The sequence below is a fragment of the Ceratocystis lukuohia genome (assembly GCF_044167205.1).
Source record: "Ceratocystis lukuohia strain C4212 chromosome Unknown Supercontig2_pilon, whole genome shotgun sequence".
NCBI classification, from domain to species: Eukaryota; Fungi; Ascomycota; class Sordariomycetes; order Microascales; family Ceratocystidaceae; genus Ceratocystis; species Ceratocystis lukuohia.
In genome coordinates this window covers 2,905,255-2,930,072 of record NW_027263521.1, presented here as the reverse complement: position 1 = coordinate 2,930,072, position 24,818 = coordinate 2,905,255, and the positions used below count along the sequence as shown (strand labels likewise).

Sequence of the window (24,818 nt, the reverse complement as noted above, 5' to 3'; positions counted from 1 at the left end):
TTCTAAAGCTTGGACGGGGCAGTTGGAGGACAACGAGGAGAAATTATAGAGAAGGCCACCACAGCAGCGACGCAATAATATACGGTGATAACGAGTAAAATTGGGAATAAATCAAGGGTCAGAATATTGTTGGCTGAGTTTTTTTTAATTCGAGATTGCGAGATAAACAAAAAGCCTTGTGGTATACCAAAAGGTGCTGCATGACAAAATGTGGGGCTCTGAAATACTGACTGGCGGCTACCACAATCTGATACGGAGCACCCATGCCCTATAGACTCCGGCAAACCCCCTTCCTCCTCCTCTCTCTGCCGGCTACTCTAGAACCTGGGCTACTAGCACTAGGACTTCCTCTGTGCTCTTCCGCGCATTCTGCGGCTGTTTCGCGACCATCTGCCAGTACTCGCCGTGACGTGGCTCGTTCAGGGCGCACTTTGACACAACATCCGACTTCTTTTCGTCAGTGCCATGCTGTAGTAAGAACTTGTAGTACCAAGCCCATGTATCGCCCATATCGGCATCAACCATTAATGCCTTCTCAAACCAGTTCTGGGCCTTCTCTAGCTTGCGCTCGCCCCAGAAGATACGTGCTACTGCCACAAATAGCAGCGGGTCGGCTTCCACCTTCTTGATGGCTTCGAGTGCTCGCGGCCGTCGCTGCGTGCGTGGCTCAAGATGCCAGATCTGCTCTGACCATAGCAGTCCGCTTTTCGGCACCTCCTGCAGCGCTTTGGCCATGACATTCTTAGCCTGGCTAATATTACCTGCCCGCCTCTCTACACGCACCGACTCGCACCATAGCTCTGCTGACTTGGGCACTGCTAGCCTGGCACGATCTAGCACACTACGTGCCTTGACGACCGAGCCTTCCCGCTCTTCCAGTCGAGAGTACAGCAGCCACAGCGGAACCGCCTTCGGTACTGACTTGACGCCTGTGCTGTAGGCCTCGCGCGCCTGTGGCATCATGCCCATGCTTTCATAGATCTGGCCCTTGAGCATCCATAGTTTGCCGGTTGTCGGAAAGAGTTGCAGTGCTCGGATCACCAGATTCAGCGCTTCATCCTTGTTGTCAAGCACCCGCTCAAACACTACGCTCTTGGTCCATACACGGTCTGTAGGCGCTTGCTCACGTGCCATCTCGAGAAGCTTGCGGGCTTCGGTGACTTGATTGTTTTCGGCCTCTAGCTTGACAGCTGCTAGCCATATATCTTCGTTGTTCTGGTTCTGCTTGAACGCTCGTGCAAGCACTTGACGAGCCCCGTTAAGGTCACCAGACTGCCACTTTTCCTTCGCCAGCATCATCCAGAGCACCTCGCTTTTCGGGCATGCCTCGACAGCCTTTTCTAGGACATCCCATAGAGAATTCTTCGAGCCATGGTGTCGTTCCAGGTCTGCAGCCTCCATCCACAGTGTTTTGCTGTTGACAAAGACCCGCAAGGCATACATATATATGGCACGCGCCGTCCCGTACTTGCCCCGGTTAATGCTGGACTTGGCATCTCGCATCCACGTCTCCTTCCGGTCGTCATCTTCGTCCAAGCCCCAGCCTAGAGTCTCGCGGATAATATTGCCGCACGTCACCACTGCACCTTCGTCCTCGCATTTTTCGGCTTCACCGATCCAGTCCTCACGTTTGGGCATGGCAGACTCATTGGCAAGGACTTGCACGGCACGCTTCATAACATTGACCTTGTTGCCGTCGCCTAGCTGCTCCTGCAGGCGCGCAGCCGCAATCCAAATCTCGTGGGAAGTAGGAATGGCCTTACGCGCTTTATTGAGCACCTTTTGTGCATTCGCAGGCGTCTCAAGCCGTGCTAGGGCTAGCCACAGATCGACAGACAGTGGAATAAGCTCCGTAGCCTTGGCAAGCAAGAGACGAGCGTCCGCTGGGTCGTCCTCAAGATTCACAGCCTCCTTCCACAGGACCTCAGACTCGGGCAAATGATCTAATGCTTGGCGAATGACACGCTTTTTTGAGCTGGGGATGTTCTCTAGCTTCATAGCCTCGACCCAGAGTCGCACTGAGCGGCCGTTGTGCTTGATCGCGTTTGCAGCAATTACCTTGGCATTATGTCCCTCATTTAGTCGAATATTCTCTAGCCATACATCCTCGTTTTTGGGTTGCTTTTCACAGGCCTGGGAGATGATCTTGCGTGCAGTGACGGTCTTGCCAGCAAGCTCCTCAACACGGGCCGTCGCAATCCATCCCAATGCATTGTTGGGGTTTGTCTTGATGACGGACTGCAGAAGCTCTCGTACACGGTTGATGTCACCAACATTTGCTTGGGCCTCTGAAATGACCTGGCGGTTGAGACTAGTTATGTAGCCCTGTGGATCGATGCTAGTCGACGTTCCGTTAGACGAATCGCTTCCAGCCTGGTCCAGTCTGACCTTGAGCACCTTGTCTCTAGCCGCACCAATCTTCGCAAAGTTTGTCATTGTCCCGTCAGTTGTGTCAGCCTGTGACTTCTCAGCACCTTCGTCCATGACAGTTGTAGACATTTCTCCAGCGTCGCGTGCAGCCGCGAGGACACTGTCGGGAACGGCATAAAAGCGCTGGCGCAGAGCCTGTTTGGCACGGCGATTTTTGCCTGTCAAGTCGCCGACTTCAGGAATGTTCTGCCACTCTTCGTCGGTAACTGTGCCGAGGGCACGTTTCAAGTCGGCAAATTGCTGCTGGATTTTAGGGTTCTTGCGCTCGTATTCCTGGCGCTCAGTTTCTTCACGCGTCTCTCGTTGCGTCTTTCGTCGCTTAGCCATGCGCTGGTCAACCCATTCCCAGATCTCGTCGGCCTCTTCGTCATCTTTGTCGTAGCTGCCGCCGGCAAATAGGCCCACCTCGTTGTCGGGATCTTGGTATCGCTCGTCGTCTCCACCTGCGGCCTCGTCTTCAGCTTCGCTTTTCTTTTTGTCGCCTTTTCGATTGTCGGTTGCAATACCAAGCTGCGCCGCGCGCTTGGCTACAATTTGCTTGATTTGGTCGTCACTAGGGCCATCGCGAGCCGGCCCTAGATCAGAGCGAGTAGTGAAGCCAGTAGCACCACGACCAAGTCCGGCCACGTAATTTTCGGGGGCCGGTTGGCTCAGGAAGTCACGTCTCCCAGACATTGTTAAGTTGGTTCTAGACTTTAATAGGCTGGTCCGCACCGTAAGAGTTACAGGGTTCGATAATTTGATCTATAGCGCAAAGGCCTAGAGGTGCACTACAGAAGAGGCTCACTGCGAAAATGATGAATATGAGCTGGATCGGACTCTCGATGAGCGAGTCTTGACATACTCTTTTTGTATGTATAAAACTTTGGAGGGCTCTATGGCCTATGGCAACACCGCGTTGGCGAACAATCAGACAGTTGAAAACTAGAGAAATAAGAAAAAGGCCAAGAGTAAAGGAGCAAATGGCTAACGAGACTGTCAATAATCGCCCAAGTTTCGTGAATTCATCACATGCCCAGGCAAAAATCATGGACAGACAAGGCTGAACATTGGCACAATTTTGGCAGCTCTATAACGCCCACAGTCTGGTACCGTGTCTGCACACTGTCTTTAAAACTGTACCCTTGTCTTCATGACGTCCAGTCCTTCACCGCTTTTATCCTATCATTGTAAGCCCCACATGGCAGAATCCAGGGCCTACAGCAAAAAAATTCCACGATCTTTCAACCCCACGAGACTCGAAGACTTTAACGCCCACCAACGTCACCAGCTTCTTTCTATCTAGCCAGCAATATCAGACGCAAAATCTCCGCCATGGGAAAAGTCAAGACCCCCAAACGCAATGGCAGCAACGGAGCTTCTCCGTACGATAAATCGTCTAAGAACAACATTTTCAAGTTCAACAAAGATTATGGGTGAGTCTATGGCGTGCCCTCATACCTTATTATCAATACCTTCACTAACATCACATACAGTCAGGTGCGGCAAAATCAACGGCACTAATATTATAATATTAGAATCCCAGCCTCGTGGTCTGTCGCGGCATCTAACTTTGTCCCTTTTCTCTACAGCATATTCTCAAGAACCCTGGTGTCAGTGACGCAATTGTCGCTAAGGCCAACTTAAAGCCAACCGACACTGTTCTTGAAGTTGGTCCCGGTTCCGGCAATTTAACTGTGCGCATTCTACCGCAATCAAAGAAGCTTATTTGCGTCGAAATCGATCCCCGTATGGCTGCCGAAGTCACCAAGCGTGTACAGGGTACGCCTGAGCACCGCAAACTCGAGGTCCTCATGGGCGATGTCATCAAGATGGAAAAGCTGCCAGCCTTTGACGTGCTTATCTCCAACACACCCTACCAAATTTCCAGCCCTCTAATTTTCCGTATTCTCGGAATGCCCAAGCCCCCACGCACTGCTGTTCTTATGCTTCAGCGTGAGTTTGCCCTACGTCTCGTGGCCCAGCCCGGCGACCCTCTGTACTGCCGGTAAGTTCCATCACCAACATGAAAATGCTGAAAAACTGGGGGGAGAGGATACGGGAAGGAAGAATAGATGCCAGAGAACGCCCATGTCTAACAATTCATCTTTACTCTAGCCTCTCCGCCAACGCCCAACTATTCGCAAAGGTCTCTCATGTGCTCAAAGTTGGCAAAGCCAACTTCAACCCGCCGCCCAAGGTCGAGTCGAGCGTTGTGCGTATTGAGCCCATCTACCCGCGGCCCGAAGTCAGTTATGAAGAATGGGACGGTCTACTACGCATCGTCTTTTCTCGCCGCAACAAGACCATCCGGGCGTCTTTCTTGACCGGGAAGATTATGACTATGCTAGAGCGCAACTACCGCACCTGGGCCAGCCTCCACGATGTGCCTTTGGATGACACTGTAGTTGCGCCTACCAGCGATGCTGTCGATGAAGATGAGGATATGGAGGCTGAGGGCTCTACTGCTGCAGATGAAGGCATGGAAGTAGATGACGACGACGACAACGATGACGCCCCCGAGTTCTTTAAGGACATGCAAGTCAGAGAAGCTGCAGAAGACAAGACCCCTAGTAAACGTAGCAAGACCAAAACAACGGAGTTGGTGCGCAACAAGGTGCTTGGCACGCTAGAGCGTACTGGACTGGGCGAGCAGCGTGCGTCCAAGTGCGATCAGAGCGAGTTCCTACGCCTGTTATACGAGTTCAACAAGGAAGGCATTCACTTTGCTTCATAGATAAGAGCGGGGAAAGCCAACCGGACCAGTCTTTTTTCTAGTAGACTCGTGGGTCTTCCGTTTCTCTCTATATCTCGGCATATCTTCTTCCCTAGTTCTCCTGCTTTCTTTTCGCTTACTAGAACTTGCTGGTTTTCATTTTCCTATTATGAGCGGGCTTTTGTTTCCTTTCGCTTTTCTTACTTTTACGACAATATCTTTCTGGCTCCGGGTTACTATTTTCCCTGTGTTCAGTTTGTTTCAATTCTTTTATTTTGGCGTTGATGGAGTTAGGCTACTAAAATATATCAATCAAGTTTCTAGGTTATGCTTTAAAAAAAGTCTAGATATGACAATAAACGCCCTCAAACCTTTCTTTCCTGTGGTCTCTCAAGCGCAAGAAAGATAGTATTTTAACCCACACCTGATTACTTCAGTAGATGATCATAGAGGCAAGGCTACACAAGAACTGTCGTGATATCTGTGAAAACTCGAGCATCTAGTTCTATGCCGATGGGTCGAAACTTGTAACAATATAGGCCAGGACTGACTAGCTAGTAGAGTAGGACAGTCGGAAACTCACTGAAGTTCTCTCGTTTAGTGAATGGACTAAAGTTGCAGAATCAGAAGCCTAAACCATTAGACTCAGCCTTCAGAATCTAAACCACAGGCTCGTTAAGGACAGCGACACTACCTAGATCGCCTAGCCGTGGGGAGAATGAACTTGATAGCTAGGGAGATGGGCGCGCCAGGCCACGAGCTGAACCAAGCCAAAATCATCACCCAAAACGTCCAAGAAAATCCATATACATGCCCAAAGGTCTACTGCACCTAGGCTCAGAAAACGGGTATACTTCAGGGAATAATGGGGCAGACTCAGTAGCGAAGGGGGCAGTTGTAAGAGTCCTAGGCTACCCGGAGTGAGGAGGTGGCTTAGGGGGCCTCCTCCAGACCCTCCTCAAACTATTTAAGGAAAAAGCTACCACCAAGGGTCCTTAGCCCAAGGACACCTGGAGCTCTAGAACCGCAAGCATTTGGGCTTTCCCTGATACCCTAAGAGTCCACAAGTGCTAGCTAGTTATAGCAAGACTATCGAGTCACGGTGAGCAGTGCTTTTGTTGCATACCGTCTAAAACAGGAACATCAAAACGCTGCCTTATTATGTCAGATGTGCGGAGTAGGTAGGTATGAATGAGGTGCACAGAAAGACCTGTAAATTGAATCCGCGACTATATGGAAAGATATCTGCTCAGAATCTAATAGAACAATTAGAGGCAGGAGGACTCTAATTTAGACCCTATCCAAAAGAAAAGCTCTTGTGGACTAAAACCGAAAACGAAAATTTAACCACATGCAGAGAACGCTTCAGTGCCAACGGCTACTAGCACTGGATGCTGGTCCCAGTGTATTACGTTAGTTTTGTCCTATACTCGGCAAATTAACTATCGCAGTTTATTTTGTTGCGGCTGTTGAGAAAATGGGCTTCTAAAGCCTCACTCTAGGGCCCCTTCAACACCTCCTTCTGAACCTGCCACCTTTTTTTGTCTTCCAAACACTCCCTCCTCTCTCCCCTTGCCTTATAATATACTGTCTCTACACTTCCGCCCTCATTCTTCTAATTCCATTCTCTCGACCAAAGAAATCTTTAGGGTGTGTAGAGGCTATGTTTCTCATCTACATTGTATGAGCCCAGGGTTGCGTTATAGTTGTCATAATCCGAAGGCACAACCCGGATCTTTACAAGTGCCAGGGAAAGAGCAAAGATCTCGTGTCAGGAAGAAACATATATTCAACACAGAGAGAACTGAACTACATATCTCAGGGTCCAAATAGGCAACAAAAACATTGCGTCTCCAAACAGGCATCAGAAACATTTGGTTACACGAACCTTTCGCATTTCCACCATAGCTAGGTGTAACCTCAACAATATTACACTAGCAGTTTACCAGGTTGCTTTTATGTCTTTCAGTGTCACAAACCACACCGCATAGCCCTGTACATCAACAAGTGTCCCGCATTTTTTTGAGCTCGGAGTTGAATTTGAATTTATTTATCATCTACGGAAACTACTAAGATCAAACGAGGCCGAGTTGACTACCAGACAGAATTGGCCCTCTGCAAGGTTCACTATACCCTAGCTCCTTATTGTTATTGTTATTATATTATTTAACGTCTACCTACTGTTTTTTCGCAGCAATACGACGGCAGTCCGGACGGGAGCAGCTCCCGGGTTACCCTGGCTCCGGTGTCCGTGAAACAGTTACAGTCAACTTTACGCGTCAAGCCAAACGAACACCCGAAATCGCTTTTGCGTCCGCAACTTCTCTGTTTCTGCCGCTCATCGCCGACAACCGCCGGATTTCAAAATTCATGAGATCCTATACGGCCGAAGTCCTCAGCGAAAAATCCCCGCCCGGTTAGCTCAATCGGTAGAGCGTGAGACTCTTAATCTCAAGGTTGCGGGTTCGACCCCCGCATTGGGCTCAATTCCCAGTGCTCCAGATCATCTGGATGACCACGAACCATTCGACCTCTTTTTTGGCTAAACTCTCTACAAGCAAAGACTAGGCTATCTACGCTGCTCTTTGTCTTTCTCTTACCACAAGGATCCACTCACACTTTTTGCTGGGGGCATTGGTGGCCAACCCCGGCGAGAAGGTGTCGGAGTACGACATCCTCTTACTCCTTTTCCATCCAGAACATCCCAACGTATTGCTGTGGAAAACCAGTTGGTAGACGCTAAAAAATGCATACGTACATACGTAGGTAGACGTTAAAGAATAAAAACAAACAAACAAACACCTTTCGCTGTAATACTCGCCATCGTCTTTTTGGTTATATCTCATTGTTTTATAAACTCATAAGTTCTATGTATGTGTGTAATTAACTCGCCGCAACGAGTGCAAGCAAAACAAAGATATACAATTGCAGTGACAAGCAAGTTGCAAGAGAAAACAAATGAATGTGCTGTGTAGTCTGACGCAAGTATAAGAAACACAAAAGCAAATGCATCTTTGAAGCATGAAAGAAAAAGAAAATCAAGATAACAGGCAACTAGTCAACGACATCAAGCAAATCTGACACTCTTCTAGCTCAGAACACAGCATAGAAGATCCAGCATAAGGCTCAGGGCCAAAGACGCATATTTTCATCGTCCTCGTTCCATATTCGAGGTTAAATGGATATAAAATAGCCCAAAGCCTTTTTCATGCCCTTGGTCATCATGAAAGGTTCAATCTGCAGTCCAAGTTCTGCATAAAGTAAACAAGGGACAAGCAACCCAAGAAAGAAAACTTTGAGCATCCTCGAGAGAAGAGAAAAAGCAACGTAGAACGAAGAGGGGAATAAAAACAAACAGAAAGGAAAACAAGGGCTGGTCATGTTCTTCATAAAATGGCGGTCGGCCAGCAGTCATCCAGCAGTCTGTCTTGCATCAGACAAAAGCAGCTTAGCCAGTGACACATCGTGTAATGGGAGGAAAGGAAAAAAAAAAAGAAAAAAAAAACATCATAGAGAGGGAATATACAATGCGAAGTTGATCGAGAAATGACACGCACAAAGCATAGGATTACAAAGGAAAACGGCGAGATTAAAGAGTGGAAGAAGGGAAAAAGACCCCCCCTCAGAGGCCCGGCGACCCAGCCATGGTGATGTTAGGCTTCAAGGATGGGTTGCTGGCAGAGTTTGGCTTGACGCGGGTACGACCTGATATAGACACACTTCGCACCCTTTGGCTTAGCGGGAGATAGTATTTGATGATACCCTTGACGATAAGATCAAAATCATCTTGGATAACCTTTCCCCAACGTTCAGAGCCTCCAGTAGTCGAGTTACCGGGAAGTGGAAGCCTCACGCCCCCAGTAGACACAGAAAGACCCTTGTGGAAGAATAGGCCCTCAAAAGATAAGGGACTATCAAATTCCTGGATAGTACCTAAGCGCATGTTTGGTGCTGACTCGTCGGGCATGTCATCGGGGGGGTCGTCTTCGGTGTGGACTTCCTTCTCATCCAGGGTCTCGAACTTAAACTTATCACCAGGACTGCCACTAGGACTATTGTACCAATCAGCATCTGTACCAGCATGGACAGACTTTGCAAATATTTCCAAATTGGCATTATCAATAGTAACAACCACAATGTTAGGATTATGCGCACGGATAGTGAGATCGAACATGAGTTCGGGCTCACTAGCAAGGACGTTTTCAATAGCAACAAGCTTAATATCCGTGAGCGGCTGCGAAGTAGCAAACATAAAGCCAATAGCACCAGTAATGACTACTAGAACCATCATGGTAACTACGAGACAAGCAGCCAAACGGTTAAGGGCTGAGGGACGGCTCCTGTAGTTTTGGGATTCAATGTGGCGCGGTGTTGGCCCACGGCGGCTCTGACGTCCGGGGCGGTTTGGCCGAGAGTAAGAAATCAAAGGTGTACGTTCATCATCAGGCCCAGTTTCATCCATATCATAAGCATTTGACAAGTTGTAGGAGGCCGTTTGGCGACTGGCCTGGGACCGCGAAGTCAAGAAACGAGGGCTAGGCGGCCCGGAGTTTTGACGTGAGTTGGCCTGCATTTTTGCCCGGGCAGGGTTGGCGAATGGCGACTCATTATCAAACAAAGAGGCATGCGTGTTGTGATTTCGTCCATATTTGTTCATGTGATGTTGGTGACGAGTCGAGTTCCGAGAAGAACCGATATTGCTTCTGCTAGACCCCCTACCATCCTCGTCGCCAGTAAGGGTATCCGAAGCATTATTGTAAGTATTGGCGAACTTCATATTTTTTTTCGAAGATGTTGAAGGGCCTGGAGCATCCATTACACTGTGGATGGATCGCATAGGCCTATCAACTTGACTAGCCATGGACGTAGTACTTGGGGTTCTAGAATGGTGATACCTCCGAGGGCCGTCATGAGGGTTTGAGTCGTAGACAAAAGTTTCGTCAGAGTCAGAATCATCGGCCTCGTCGACTGCGCTGGCGACCTTATACTCGAACACTTCCGCTTTAGAAGAAGCTATAAGGAAAATTAGTACATCTATGAACGATTCCTCACTAATTATTACTTAGATTATTCATACCTGGGTTCATTGGTTGCTTTCTCGTTTGTCTCTTGCGGTCCTTTTTAGGTCGAATCGTTTCGGTACTAGGCATAGCGCGAAGAGTGCCGCTAGGGCCTTGGGGAATCGTAGCGAGAGCAATTTGGGGGACAGAGGTGACGGTTTCACTTTCAACAATCATAGAAGAGCCATCAGTGGTGGGCTTGGTCTTATTGAAGGTAGAATATGCACTGGATTGCCGTGACATCATAGGAGGCTGTGGAACACTAGTTGATGGCTTTCTAGCATCGTTTTGAGAGGCTGTGTGATCAGAATCATTGTAAGAAGCAACATTTCTTGCTCGGATGGTGCGAACACTCGCAGCAGACATATTGTCAGAGTCCTGAGAGCTTGGTGTTTGTGGTGTTTGCAACTCCTGGTTCTGAGAGTCATCGGTAGCAAGATGGGTATGAATTTCAGTCATAGCAGTGTCCCGGGTAACATGGCCAGGAGAGTTCGGCTGGCTCACTTCCTGGACAGTAGCAAGCGGGTTTGGGTTGTTCATGGTAGGCGTACGAAGTCCAGCAGATTCATGATCATCTGTATCACTCTCTGACATCTCTGAGGCCGAGCTGTTTGCTGAAGAAGAAATATAGCGTACGGGCGCGTTATGCTGGGTGCGTTGCATCATGTAGTTGTAAGAATTGTTGGGCTGAGCCTGACTCAAAGCTGGCGACCGTATTCTAGGCGACACGGGCCAACGGGGAGGACCGTCACGTGGTGCTTCAGAGACAGAAGGGCCTGAGGATAAATGGGAGGCGGGACCAGATGGCGAGCGAGAAATATGCGTAGGTGATGAGCGATAGGTTTTGCTAGGTGACGATATTCTAAGATTTGGTTTATGAGTTTGGTGGACTCTTGTAGTTCGTTGTGAGCTCAAGGATGTGGACAGTATGCGCGAATTCGAGTGATCAGAGGTATGGCGCGCTTGTGATGAAATAGCAGATGTGTTTCTAGGCGTGGATGGAGAGGCGGGAGTGGGTGGTTGATGTGTAACTGATGAATCCCTTGTATCTAAGGGAGAGGCGGCACCAGAGTAGGCATTCGGGGAGAGCCTTGAGGCCATAGTATCGGGTTACAGGGCGAATCGACTTTGAAGAACAAGGACTATAACACAATAGAAAGAGGATGGGAAGCTGTCAGTCAGATGGGGGGTTGCTGATTGGCTTGGCTCGTCTGCCGGCATGCCAGAGAATGCCGCCTCGACAGATGACAAAGGGAGTGGAGTGGGTTAAACCAAACAAAAAGCCAAGCTACGAAGGACAGAGACTCAGCCCAGTACGCAGGAGGCAAATAGGATAGTCATAGGTGAGGACATGGGAAGGAAATGGCAAACAGAACTTACACTTTCACCTTGCTGGAGGAATTCAGCCTCGTTATTAGTTATATAGGAGCTCAGGCATGCCACTAGATGGTAAAATTACCAGAGGTGCTGTCGAGCTTGTGGATTCAATGACGAAAACAATGACGATTCAGGAGACCCAGTAGGAGGCAGGTGAAGACTTATAGCAACACTGAAGACAGACAGGCCAATGAATAAAAAGCTGAAGTTATGCGATTGACACAGAGAGCAAAAGATAAGGGCAAGTATCCTCATGAACTTTTTTTCTAATGGGAAAATAATTTTTTTTAAAATAAAAAAAAATAAAAAGAGACAAAAGTTGAGATTTTGTTGCAAGAAAGAGGGAAAGCGTGTTGTTGTAGTTATTGTTATGGTTGTTGGGCAGTCAAAACACTTATGGCTTGTTGTTGTCTAAAGGAATTCCAGAAAGGCGACGGATGAGCGGTGGCCCAATAAAAACCCAGTCTAGAGCAAAATCGAAAAGGCGAGCGCAATTTTACAGGCGAAAAGAAGAAAAATAAAGAAGTAGAGCCGAAAAAAAAAAAAAAAGATGGATAAAACCAAAAATAATGACTGAAGGATCAACAATATGAATTTTGGAACGAGTTTTCGGGTTTCTTGGGCATTGAGATTTGATAGTGGAAAAAAGAAGGTAGTGCAAGTCGTTGAACGTTAATGCCCGCTCTAATTGAAAGAAAATAGATGGAAGTAATTTTTGAAATATTCTTTTCGAACGTCGGTTTTGAGCTCTAGAAAACGATTCAAAAAATAATACGCCAAAAAGACGAAAAAAACAAAGAGCAAATTTGATGGTGTTATCAAAGAAAATAAAGGGAAGAAAAAGAGGGAGAAAAATTGGGAGAGAAAATGCGAATCCTGTGCATAAAAGCTAAGCTTGTGTGCTGTGGGGTTTCCCAGTTTTGCATGGGAAGGAGCTTGGCTTCCTGTTTGAAGCACAGGAGCAAAGAGGCAACAACCGCCTTTTCCCCTTCCTTCGTTCTATTTGATTTTTGTACCCTTTGTTAGCTCAAAAAACAGAAGTTGTTTTCAGTATGAAAATCCAAGAATTTTGAACAACCAATCAAAAGGGGAGTCCAACGCCTAGCACTTCGCAATTACCCTCCTAACAAGAACAACAAAAATTTAGCCATAGACTTTTTTTTGTTGCTTGAGCTTGTGTTTTTAACGGCAAGAGACAACACAAGCGCAAGGAAGTGGCACGGCACAGTAAAGAGGGGGAAGGAAAATATCAGGAAAGAGGGCTGGAAAAAGGAAAGAGTAAAAAATAAGAATAAGAAAAAAATACGGGCGTTTACTGTGCTCAGCTTTTTTTGGGGAGAAAGCACAAAAGTTTTGGTACAAATGATTGCAACTTTGTATTCATCTTGTATCTTTCTATGCCCAGTGCATCAGAATTTTAGTAGCATATACCTGCCGCAAATGTACTTGCTTACTTACCACGTAAAAACCGGCCTGTCAGCCAAAGACTTCGCCATGCACCTCTACATCATGACTAATAGAAGGAACTTGAACTTGAATATATTTAACGTCTACGGGAAAAACTAATAGAAGGAAACGTATCGCTGCCAGATGTCATCATCCCTCTTAGACCAACCCACAAGCTCCTTCTATCAATAACGAGCACACAACACAACACAACAGAAAATGGTAGACCTCATGACAAACTAAAACGAAGCTCTACCGTTGCTCAAACCCACCCCTAGTTACACATTATGTGGTCGAGCTCTCTTTGCTCTTCCAACCTCTCCTTTGACCTTTGGCATGCCCTCCCCTTTCTAAAATTGAGGCCTTGTCTATATCTTTCTTGACCCATTGTGTCTGCTACATAAAACTTATCCAAGCTCAAAATTTAAATGAATAGAAAAAAGGCCAGACAAAAATTGGCAAAGCAAACATGGGGAACAAGACGGAGAAGGACAAAAAGGGCCAGTCCAGGCTAACAGCACAGGCCCCCCACCACGAGAAAGAGACTAAGGGTGTAAAGCGAGGCCTTTCCCTTTTCTTATTTGTCTTCATCATTCTTGTGCTATTTTTTCCTTGTGTTGCTGTATTATATGTCCCATGTTGATTAGTTTGCTTCTTTCTTCTTTTCCTTTCAGGGGACTAGCTAGAGCCTACATGTCACCAAGGGAAAACGAAGCACAAACAACAAGCACATTAGACAGAAAAATGTCGGCAGGCTGAGTCCTACCAATCACATTAAATAGCGAGGGTGTGCAAGCCAGGGATTTCATTGCGTTGCAGTTGTTGTTTGTCTTGTTTCTTCTTTCTAATCCGGACTTGTCTCTACATCAGGAAGAGGGTGGGTAGGACGATTGTACGATGGTACATAAGTGAGTGCATATGCATGGTGCATACATGGAAGAAGCGCATCGATATACTCTCTAAATTAAACATGTAAATATACAGATGACCTAGGCAGTTGATGCACTGGAAGAGAAAAACAACTTGCTGCGTCAAAGACACATCAGGGCACCCAAGCAAAACGCTGAATGCAGAGTGACCGTTAGTCACGTGACTGATTAGGGGTATGTTCAAGCTCCCCTACCAATGGCCAACAACGGCTTCTCTTGACGTCACTCAACGGAAATGAAAGTAGTGGCTCCCGTTTGCAGTTCGTATAAAAGCTCAATACTATAGTGATGCAAAATGTCCATAGTACGGCCATTTTAAGTTGTATAATGCGACACCTCCAATTCGGTAAATAAAAAAGTGCTGTGCAAATACAGCATGTGATGCGTGCGCAGACCTTGGCTGCCCTCTGTAGCCCTACTTTCCTGTGTCCCTTTCCCCTGTACTCTTCTACCGTCCCCTGTGCTCTTCTGCCATCCCCATGCTCTTCCACCCTGTACTCAACTGTATCCCAGGGTCCCCTCGTCGTACCACTGTAAACTCAATACCCACAGGTTTCTTACTGCCTATACTTGCAATCAGCCTCATCCCCACCTACGTAATATTCTCTATTCTCGTTTATCCTTCCCTCCTAGCTTTTTTTTCCCATTTCTCCTCGGCTCGATGGGAAATCAACATCGGGCAACCAAAATACTCTCCGACATCCGTCTGTCTGCTCACAACAGGGAACCCAAAGATGATGGCTTTATGGCCTGACTTTATTTTCTTCCTTCTTTGACCTGTATACTACAGTATAACAATGATATGAAACAACCTGTTTGTTTGCTACCCTAACGGCACACGTACACATGCACATACACATACACACGCGCACATACGAACCCCAGCCACGATATGTAGGTCTTCTCTTCCATCTTCTATCTTCCTTTGTCTTGACTCTGCCATTCAGCCCAGACAAGCCCAACCCAAAACCTACGCCTCCGCCTCCGCCCAACCTTCCCTCATATTTCATGTCCGTCTGCTATCCTCCTTTCCTCATTTTGTGTCCTATTGTAACCCCAACCATTTGTCATTGTTCTCGCTGTTCTGATGCCACTTGCTTTGTTCCTGGCCTGCTCTAATAAATAGTAAAATTTTCACGGTCTTTCCAAGGATATTGAGGGGAAGGAGGGAGATAAACAGCATAAAGGAGGGGTGAAGGAAGTGGTGCGTTGGCATCGACGTCAGCAACCCGAGAGGAAAAGGCGGAAGTGTTAGAAGCAACCGACATCAACTAGAGGCATGGCTAGTTAGTAGGTGCATGTTGCCTACATCAACCAAGTTTGGGTTTCCCAGGCTAGCCTAACTACATCACAAAACCGCAAAATCACAAAATCACTGCATCGTCGAGGTCATGTTTCTTCTTCCTTCGCCATCCTTTTTCCCTTAACAACAACTCCTACAGACTCATAACTCGCTCATCTAGCCCTCCTGCAAGACTCCAAGCAGAGATCTCTTGCGCTGCATTCTACTACTTCATCTGACTGCCCTTCCCTACCTTGTATTCTCAAGCACCCAAGAGGTCGGCGACACGCAGATATTCATCTATCCGCCTGCCCACTGTACACATCAATCGATCTAACCAATACAGCACGTGTCTTGGAAAGAGTGGATATGTCTATCAGATTCATGTCCTTGCATCGGTATCTGAGTGCATATTGCCGAACATGGCATGGCCCTAGCCTGGCGCTTTAGCATAACACCTCAACAACCTGGATCTCCCTCCACAAGCGAAAAGATCCCAAAGCAAGAAAAAAAGTGGCGGTCAAGTTGTCTCCTATATGAAATAAAAACCTCTCCAACAGTGACGGAGAAAAGAAAACTTCAGGTTTACTTAAAAAGATACCAAAAACTCCTCATTGACAACTCCTACTCTACAACTTGACAATGCTGGACATTTTTGTTCTTGAGCGACCGACCCTAAAGATATGGGTATCATAACCCTAATATGTAAATGATCTCAAAACTCAACATTGGGAAGGGATATATGTAGGGTTAAATACGGAAAACATTGCAGACTATGAACCAAGACATGTAACAGAAGCATCAGGAAAATCCAAAGATAAATCAAAGAGAGAAACCATGAAAAATAAGAACACGGCACCTCCATATTATAAGTGCAAAAGAAAAAAGGTCCACTGACGACGTTTCCTTCAATCAATTCGTTATGATAAAAACGTTCCTGGCCGTTCGTCGTTCGTCGTCGTAATCATCAAAATATAAATAAAAGGAAGATAATAGGTGATGAATCGCACGAATAAAAAATAAAAGCCTCCAAAGAAAAGAAAATTCATCTGGTAACTCGTGGCAGAAGAGCAAAAGCAAGAATAAGCGAGACAGGATATCAACATGAATATGGCAATGGCCATGATAAAGCAAAAAGGTAACGAAAAAAAAAGGAAAGGCTGTTAGCCAGCAAACAGAGTGAAAAGACGTTTCAGCTGTTAGTATGGCTCGACTCCTTAGTTTTCCGGAATCTCTTCCTTTTTGCCCCAACCGCCAGCCCATGGCAGCCAGCTATTCCGCTTGCTGGCATTTACAGCATCGTTATGGTCCTGGACGAGGCGTAGGGGCCGAGGCTTGTTGCCTGCAAATGTGGTCTGGGTTTGCGGGGTCATCTTGTCCGTCGCTGGCAGTGACTGTGGTGGGCTGCTTTGTGACGGGGGCGTAACAATACCAGCAGTTGACTCGTTAGAGACGCTTGATGTCTCGCTGCGCATTCCGGGGAAGTTTCCAGCGGACGGCGTCTGACTGCCAGTGCTGGATGACATCCGGCCGGAAAGAGGAACCGTAGAGGGGGGCAGGCCGGGCGATGCTAGCGCTCCCGACGCGAAAAAAGTCTGCGAGCGGCGCGGGACGTTGAAAGTGGGCGACATCTGTCCATCGAGTCTGCGATACATCTGGTTGACTAGAGCGGCGCCCCCCGGCCCCGTGTACTGTTCGCTCTGGGGACGAGCTCGGCGTACACTGGTAGAACGGGCAATGTTACCAATAGGAACGCGAGGAGCGAGATCGGGATCGTTGTGTAGACTGGCGAGGCCGGCCGCAGTGGGGATGATGGACATCGGCCGGGGTCTCTTGGCCTTGGCAGTGATGGGGGTAGTTACATTAGCAGCGGCAGCGGCAGCAGCGGCAGCAGCATTAGCCGCCACAGCGGCTGCCGTTACCGAGTTTGCAGAGTTAGAGACGGAGCTCAGGTTTGGTGCAGTGTTGCTATTGCTCATAAGCGACTTTGTGCGCTGCAGCCAGCCAGTACCGGCTCCAGTGCCTGCACCTGGAGGAGGCGGGGGAAGCTCTTTGTTGGTATTGATGGAAGCAGAGTCCGATGATTGGTCGAGAATGGCCTCAAACTCTTGGTGTTGAAGTAGGCGCTCAATGATCTTGTTAATATAGAGCGTGAGAGCTTTGTTCTGGTCTTTGGCGTTGCGGAGCTCGGACTCTATGCGGCGATAGGCGTCATCATGTTCGTTAACATGGCGGCGGTCGGATTCCTCGTCATCACTGGCATCTCCAAGTTCATCAGCTAGAGTAGTGCCGCTAGTGACGCTACGGCCCTCAAGGGCAGCGAGAGTATCTTCGTTTGCGGGTAGAGGCCGAGAATCACCGTCGACGCTGTTACGGCCGTTCATATAACTAAAGTCAGTCTTGGCAAAATCGCCATTCAGAGTTTTTTCCTGAAGCAGCAACTGGTAGCTTTCATTGTCCTCCATGAGACGGGCATTGGTCATGCGGGCCTCCATTAACATGCGTTCAACTTCTTGAAGACGACCACCACCTTGATTCTCGGCCTCGGCGAGTTTGATGGTAATCTCGGCAAGTTCTAGACGCAGAGATTCGATCAGTTTGTCTTTTTGAAGAAGAATCTTTGAGTTGTTTCGTGAATCACTACGCTGAATAGAAGACGGCGGGGCAAAGCTGCCCCCTTCGGTAGGCGAGGTGGCATTGCTGTTGTCTATACAAGTAAAAGAGAACGGGTAGATAATGTTAGCATGGGAAATTAACAGAGGGGATGCAAGGGAGTGGACAGAGAGGGAGGGGTGATATTACTTCTGCTGGAGCGGAACTCGTCATCGTTGAGTCGTTGTGAAAGGCTGTCTTTGAGGCGTTGAATAACAGCCTGCATCTCCTCCTCGCGGTTGGCCATCTCCTCCTTTTCTTTGGTCATGGAACTGCGCTCAGCCTCGTAAATAGCCTCCATTTCACGCATTTGCCTAGCCGTCTCTCGTTTTGAGTTGGATAGAGACTCGATTTGTTCCTCATACTCGTGCAAGCGCTCCTCTAGCTTAGCATGTTCGATATTACTGTCTTTCAAACGAGTTTCAAGCACCAGAGCTTCTTTGCGATACTGGTCTGTTTCAGCTTCAGATTTGGAGAGTCTAGCTTTCAGGTCGTCAATGGCAGCAATGGCCTCAGCACGGGCCTCGAGCTCGGCATCCGTTGAATCTCTCAAGAGGGATTCACGGCGTGTAGCGGGGGCTCTAGATGTGAGGATGCTTCCGGTCCGGCTGGGTCGAGAGCGATGGCCATTGGGTGTGGTGGTAGCAGTCGGGGTAACAGGTGATGATGGGGACGAAGAGAGGGCAGCCGAAGAACCATTATTGGTAGCCGCTCGTCCTACTCCGGAGGTCGGACGCTTAGTAACGGTCGACATGGCGAAGAGAACGAGGCAATCAGGGAGAGAGAAGACAGAAAAGGAGCCACAAGAACACGATCTACGAGATGACAAAGGCTAAAAGAGTCGGTGGTATTGCTTATGGTCAAGATGGCGAACTTAATTGGGTGCTAGACGAAATATAAAAATAAAGGAGGGCCTTTGAACCAAGTCTAAAGCGAAAAAAAAAATGAGCTGTAATATGACGGGAGAATTGATACAAGAGTGACAGCTTGGGAGAATATGATGATGAAAACCCAGAGCAGACTATAACAAGAAGAAAAAAGAAGAAGAAGAAGAAGAAGAAGAAAATGCAAAAAATTAATTATGCAAGTTTGTTTGGAGTTTTGGTAGCAAAAAAAGGAAGAAAAAGACACGAAGGAAAAAGAGGAGGAAGAAGTAGAAGAGGAAAAAGGTGGTTGTTCCAGAAGCTAAGCGTAACCGTTATCCGTAGCACAGCAACCTTACAGCGATATACAGAGCCAAGTTACAAAGGTATGTACTAGCCAACGCTCAAGAGCCGAACATTTAGCACAGCACAGTCGCCAAGTAAACGTGGCCGTTCAAAAAATACTCTACAATGTCAAAGCCAAAAGCCAAAGTCAACAACACGACAGCACAACAACACAACAACACAACAACAAAACAACACGACAACATGCCCACCACCTTCAAAGTAACCAAGCAACAGCATGAACATGAACCACACAACAACAGGAACAGAGGGTAGATGTATTGTTTTGCCTGTCTAAGCAATCCATACTGTAGCCCCTGGATGGTCTACGTCTACTGCTTAACAGGGAGGGCTTTTATGGCCTATGTGCCCTGAATCTGAATATGCCCTGAATAATGCACTAGGGCTATGGGCTACCGCTGGCCCTGTCACGGCCTTGTGTTAGCCCTGGAAGAATAGTAGGACCAAGCGGTGAAGCTTTGGCACGAAGAACAAGACCAACAGAAAGACCAACAGAACAACAACGAACTTGGGCAAGGACAACCAAGCAAAGCCTAGAGGCGCGACTGAAACAGGAAACACTAAACTCAAAAGAAAAAGCGGAGAGAGACAGATGGTGAAAGTGAGGGGTCGAGTCGAGAGAGGGGGAAAGGGGAGGGGGAAATGAATCCTGTAGAGCTAACTGAGACAGAGTAGAAACCCTACATCCTATTCCATCATAGCGGAAGGAAAAAAGGGGGCTGAAGATAACGATACAAACTCATCGATGCCATCCTGGCGCTATCCTTCGAATTGGTGATGTCCCTCGAGGAGAACTTGATTGACTGTATATTGTCACTTGGAATGTGTGGTAAATTAATCCATTGCACTATATTATTACACCTATATACATATCTATCGCACTATACGAAAGCGCCATATAGATGCTGTGACTTAAAGCTTCATCGCCCCATTTGCAGGCGATATAGTGACACCGCCACACTGCTTGCTTCTCTGTGCTGTACGTTGGGCATAATTCTGATACATGGTAAGTAACATGGGCCTTTCTAGCTTGTTACTATCTGTATATACGGCTTTGCCCGCCCCTAGTGCTTTGCTTGCCTTTCTATATTATCCATTATTATATCGCAACATCTCTAGACCAACCAAGACTAGTTAAATGACAACCTGCCAAAAATCAATTAGTCATGAGACCCACTTGTGTTCAAATGCCTTTTCAGGCTGCCATTCATCAAGTAATGTTACAGTGGCAATGACCCTGTTATTTATTCCACACACCCATCAAATCATCTGCCATCTGGCACTTAACAGAAGACCAAGTCATTGAGTTGTCTGATCCGTCTCTGTAGACTAGGGCGACATATGCCCGTCTGCTTTTTCTTTACTTACTGGGGATAGGCTGATTCCTACACCCAAGAATCTCGTGGTGGTGGCCTCACGACCTGGCATTCTTGCTTTTCTACAAGCCTCATTAGGCTATCGAAACTTATGAAGGCGCCATAACACGCCAATAAGGTACTATGGTTGATTTAGCCTAAGACTCTTTGCTCCCCTATGCTCGCCGGATGGACCTTTACACTGCCTCTAAAGCTTCATTGATACTATTAGGTCACACTTGACTTTATAGGTCTTTACGGAGCATATACCCAACAGGCGGCGTCCTACAAAATTATGGTAATAAATACGCTCTACTACACGGCTAGCTGCATTACTTGTCTGAAATCTTAGACGTCCTTCCTGCCCGGCCCTGTCTATAGAAATTGCTTCGGGTCTCTTAATTGCATGCTGTGACGGTGGTACGTGTGATTGCAAAATCTAAGCTGAAATGAAATTAACAAGACATGAACGATTATATTGGAGTGTTGATACTTCAAATAAGAACGCTTATATTGAGACTTTAGGAAACGAACGCCTTGGTAGTTCTAGCACTTGGTCGATGTCTCGAACTATGTTACAGAGTCATCATCTTTTTCATATGACTGTACCTTCATAGGCCTTATAGACTATACTCCTACTCTGGAACGGTTTACCGATTCACTTCTTGATATCAATGGAATGCGGCTTGCATCAGACTGATAGTTAGACCACGGCATTCTACTAGATTCTTGCCGTGATGGTCCATTGGAAAGCTTTAAGACGTTCTAAACGCCAAGAATCTGCAATTGATTAAACGTGGACTCTTTATACATATGCTTCGGAATTATCGCTGCTTACTTTTGCTGGTGTTGCTGACTGAAGTGGACTCTAGAGCCAATATACAATATACAATATACAAGTATTAAGCATCTAGGTATCTATGCTCCGATGAACTAAACGTCTATCTATCCGTGCGACGGTTGCAGAAGCTGTTACTCAAAGATACCATCACACGATGACACATGGACTTTCTTGTGCATTTTTAGACTAGTCAATCTGATATCCTGCTTACTCTATAGTGGTTCTAGATCCCCGGGTACATCTTTTTTTTATGTTTGCCTCGTCTTGTTTCCCTTTATGAATCCTCTTTTATCTAGAGATGGCGAAGCCGCTGCCGCATTCAAGATTTGCATCAACACACACTATACAACGATCATAATTAGAACATTAGTTGCTTTTAATCAACCATAGCTCCCAATACGGGCGGCCATGGGCCATGAAAGTCACCCCCGAGTACTCAAGGTAAGAAATACCATAATTTAGCCCAACTCTTAGATCCAACCAAGGCCCTACACACTTAGGACGTATTTCATTGTGTTGGCTTAACCTTGATACTCGATTGTGCAGGACCGCTAGCAAAGGTCTCACTAATATCTCAACGGTGTCATCTAGAAAGCCGCAGTTGCCTATGTTCTACAGTATGGCATGTATACGAATTTTCGCTGCGTCTTCTTCAACCTAGGTATTGACAATGGTGCTTTACATTCGCCAACCGAAGATATTATATCCAAGAATAAATGAATGTCCGTCTGCGGCGTAAAGATGCCGCATTTAATTTTATTAGCTTACGTAGCAAACATTCTAGTTTCTAGGTATTGTCGAAACTTCGCTTGGCACTAACCCAGACTCTACCTAAAACTCGGCCACACGTTTTGTTTGGTTGGTGTTTTTAGTAGGCATATGGATACTGCAGCCAGGGCCTGTGCTATCCCAGCTATCTTCTTCGGCGCAAACATATTGGTCAAGCCTTCATTGTCTACAACGTCCTCTAAATAAATATTTGCTAATCTTCCCATATATACTAGATAGCACGTAAACACCTATGCTTAGCCCGCCTCAAGCACGAAAACACCTAGAATCTTTGCCTTTGCGCGACACCAGGGCAAGGGCAATCTTCCCAAATCCTCTTCTGTTAGAAAAGCAAGCATAGATAAAGTATCTTCATAGTGAAGAAGGCTAGCAAAACAACATTGCTAGAATGTCGTCCTAGAACTGCCAACCCCCTTAAGGATCTTTCTCTTTCCCCTTCCCCTTCCCTTCGTTTTACGGGCCGTCAATCTTGATGGGATCCCTCGGAAACTCTAGAGTGTCTCATCATCTAACGATTTAGCAGGGCAAGACTCACGTGCTCCACAAAATGACATTGGATTTAATAATGATAACGATAATAATAATCATAGGCAAGTGACGGAATAACACCAAGGCTTAATCCTCATTTGTCTTCTATGGTAATTTAGAGTGGGGCTTCTTGTGTCACCTCACACTATTCCTAGAAGGAGTTGGGTTAGACGCAGCACTCAGCTTTGTCTAGATTGACGATTAGAACTTGAGCTTGAAGATATTCAACATCTGCGGGAATCACAGAGCTCTAGGTTTAGTTCATGTATTACATGCTTGGGTGATCTTACGCTTTGCTGCCTACCTTCCCACTTGAAAAGAATATTGTCTCCAATATAATGACCTCACTTTGACACGGTGGCTATGGCATAGCTCGATTACTGTGGATCATCCCTTCCGTTTATCTATCTGGAATTTGTAGCGGCATCATCTCAGTAGAGTTGGTTTCTCTATACACCCATTTATTAGAACCCTTTCTGCTTCAAACTGCATAGCGTTGCAGCTCCTTTTGAGAGTTCTAGGCTTAAAATTCTTCATCTCCATGAAAACCCGGAGGGTTCTCTTAAAAGTCTAGCTCTAATTAGCACACTCAGAAGAATACTGTTTCTTCAATGGCGATAGCCTCTTTCTGTATCTACACTGACCGTCTGCAGCACCACGAAAGATACTATTTCTGGTTGAATCATTACTATTGCAAGTGGTGTCACGACACTGTCAGACGATTAGCGGTGCCATAGAACTCGCAAATGTCGCGGTGAGCTAGATCCGAAGTAACTGTTTCCCAACCTATACTAATAGAAAGGATGCAGACATCAAAAGCCTGGCAGACTCCGGAAAAGAACCCAGAGATAGCTGTGATAAGGTCGGCTGGATTCAGGAAACTTACTCTTTAGACCCCCCTTGTATCCTTTCACAGCTCTCCGCTATTCTCTCGTTATCTCAGATCATGTTATAATGACCACCTACGAGAGAAAATGATTGTCAAAGCCTCAAAGCCAAACTTCTTCGTGCATTAATGAGGCTGAAATGCTTCTCTACATCTCATAACATCAGCCGTAACCGATACTTTTCACAAATTTCACTCGCAAACTTTACTAGCTCTACAACCCCTCGCAACACCAATTTTCAACAGAAACCACCATACACTTCGGAAAATAAAAGTCAAGCCCACTCATCATGCTCTTATATCGAGAGTAATATAAGAATGGTTTTGTCCATTGTGTGTGGAGTATCAATATAAAGCGCCGAATCCGAATGTCCGTTTATAACCAATAACGCCTGATCCCGTTTGTGCTGGTCCGTCATACTGCGATCGGAAATACAAGTCTGACAAAGTATGCTTGATTTTTATTTTGTAACTTTTTTATTCTTGACTATAAATGTCAAAGAATTTACGCCTGCTCACTCAGGATATCCGAGTCACCAGCATCCAGAATAGCCATGGTGGAGCAGCGGAACATCTTACCGCAAGAAGTACCCAGCTCGATCTGTATATATATATAGTAAGCATGTGGTCATTACCCTCCAAAGTCTTGGTTGTCTTAAGACTTCTTCTCTGGGTTGGTGTCATAGACTGCGCAAGGCAAGTCTTATATCCACCAATATCAAATCAAACACTGCAAAATAGTTGGAAGTGCTTAAAGTGATTTGTGCAAGCATTTGGTTGTTTAGGGTGGGTAGTTACGTACGTTGGTGCCGTTCAGGTGGTGAACGTTAGTCTTGGCCAGCATGGAGTAGTACTCGAGCTCAGACTTGCGCAGAGGGGGAGTGTTGCTAGCAATGATGACCAGCTTAGCCTTGCCAGAGCGGAGAGACTGTACATAAGAAATAAAAGAGTCAGTATAGACATCGTTGAGATTGTGAAATGAGCAAGTGAAGTAAATCATACCTTCAGGGTCGACTTGTAGCCCAGAGTGACCTTGCCGGACTTCATGACCAGAGCCAGCTTGGAGGAGATGTTCTGGGCATCGCGCTTAGACTTCTTGACGGGGGCCATTGTGACGTTTGGTTAACAAGCAACGGGTTGGGGTTGATGATGCAGAATCAAGATGTTCAGTAAACTTGCTAAATTTTTCTTTGGAGTTTTACATGCCAAAAATTTCGTCCCGTTCAAATGTGGGGCAACAACTAACTTCTTGTGCCCTCAATATTAAGCCACAGATTTCAAAACTAGTTAGCCAATCAAACCTGCGAATAAAACTAGGA

At 46.6% G+C, this 24,818-nt stretch overlaps 5 protein-coding genes across 5 annotated transcripts; 1 reads left to right on the top strand and 4 right to left on the bottom strand.

Moving 5' to 3' along the window:
• Positions 1–312: 312 nt before the first annotated feature.
• HOO65_020722 (Pre-mRNA-splicing factor prp1) lies at positions 313–3,105 on the bottom strand (the record flags this gene model as incomplete). Its single annotated transcript, XM_071000141.1, has 1 exon — positions 313–3,105. The coding sequence occupies one exon, from the start codon at positions 3,103–3,105 to the stop codon at positions 313–315; it is 2,793 nt and encodes a 930-aa protein (XP_070861360.1).
• A 639-nt stretch (positions 3,106–3,744) lies between these two features.
• Positions 3,745–5,146, top strand: HOO65_020721 (Dimethyladenosine transferase; the record flags this gene model as incomplete). The annotated part of the gene is made up of 4 exons (XM_071006769.1): positions 3,745–3,845; positions 3,956–3,962; positions 4,002–4,417; positions 4,528–5,146. 4 exons carry the CDS (start codon positions 3,745–3,747, stop codon positions 5,144–5,146), a joined length of 1,143 nt encoding a protein of 380 aa, XP_070861359.1.
• Positions 5,147–8,747: 3,601 nt separating this feature from the next.
• On the bottom strand, positions 8,748–10,725 carry HOO65_020720 (Phospholipid metabolism enzyme regulator; the record flags this gene model as incomplete). The annotated part of the gene is made up of 2 exons (XM_071006592.1): positions 8,748–10,138; positions 10,203–10,725. 2 exons carry the CDS (start codon positions 10,723–10,725, stop codon positions 8,748–8,750), a joined length of 1,914 nt encoding a protein of 637 aa, XP_070861358.1.
• Positions 10,726–16,436: 5,711 nt separating this feature from the next.
• HOO65_020719 (M serotype) lies at positions 16,437–18,625 on the bottom strand (the record flags this gene model as incomplete). Its single annotated transcript, XM_071006539.1, has 2 exons — positions 16,437–17,926; positions 18,022–18,625. The coding sequence occupies 2 exons, from the start codon at positions 18,623–18,625 to the stop codon at positions 16,437–16,439; spliced, it is 2,094 nt and encodes a 697-aa protein (XP_070861357.1).
• Positions 18,626–24,004: 5,379 nt separating this feature from the next.
• HOO65_020718 (60S ribosomal protein eL30) lies at positions 24,005–24,609 on the bottom strand (the record flags this gene model as incomplete). The annotated part of the gene is made up of 3 exons (XM_071007064.1): positions 24,005–24,100; positions 24,302–24,427; positions 24,502–24,609. 3 exons carry the CDS (start codon positions 24,607–24,609, stop codon positions 24,005–24,007), a joined length of 330 nt encoding a protein of 109 aa, XP_070861356.1.
• Between the last annotated feature and the right edge of the window lie 209 nt (positions 24,610–24,818).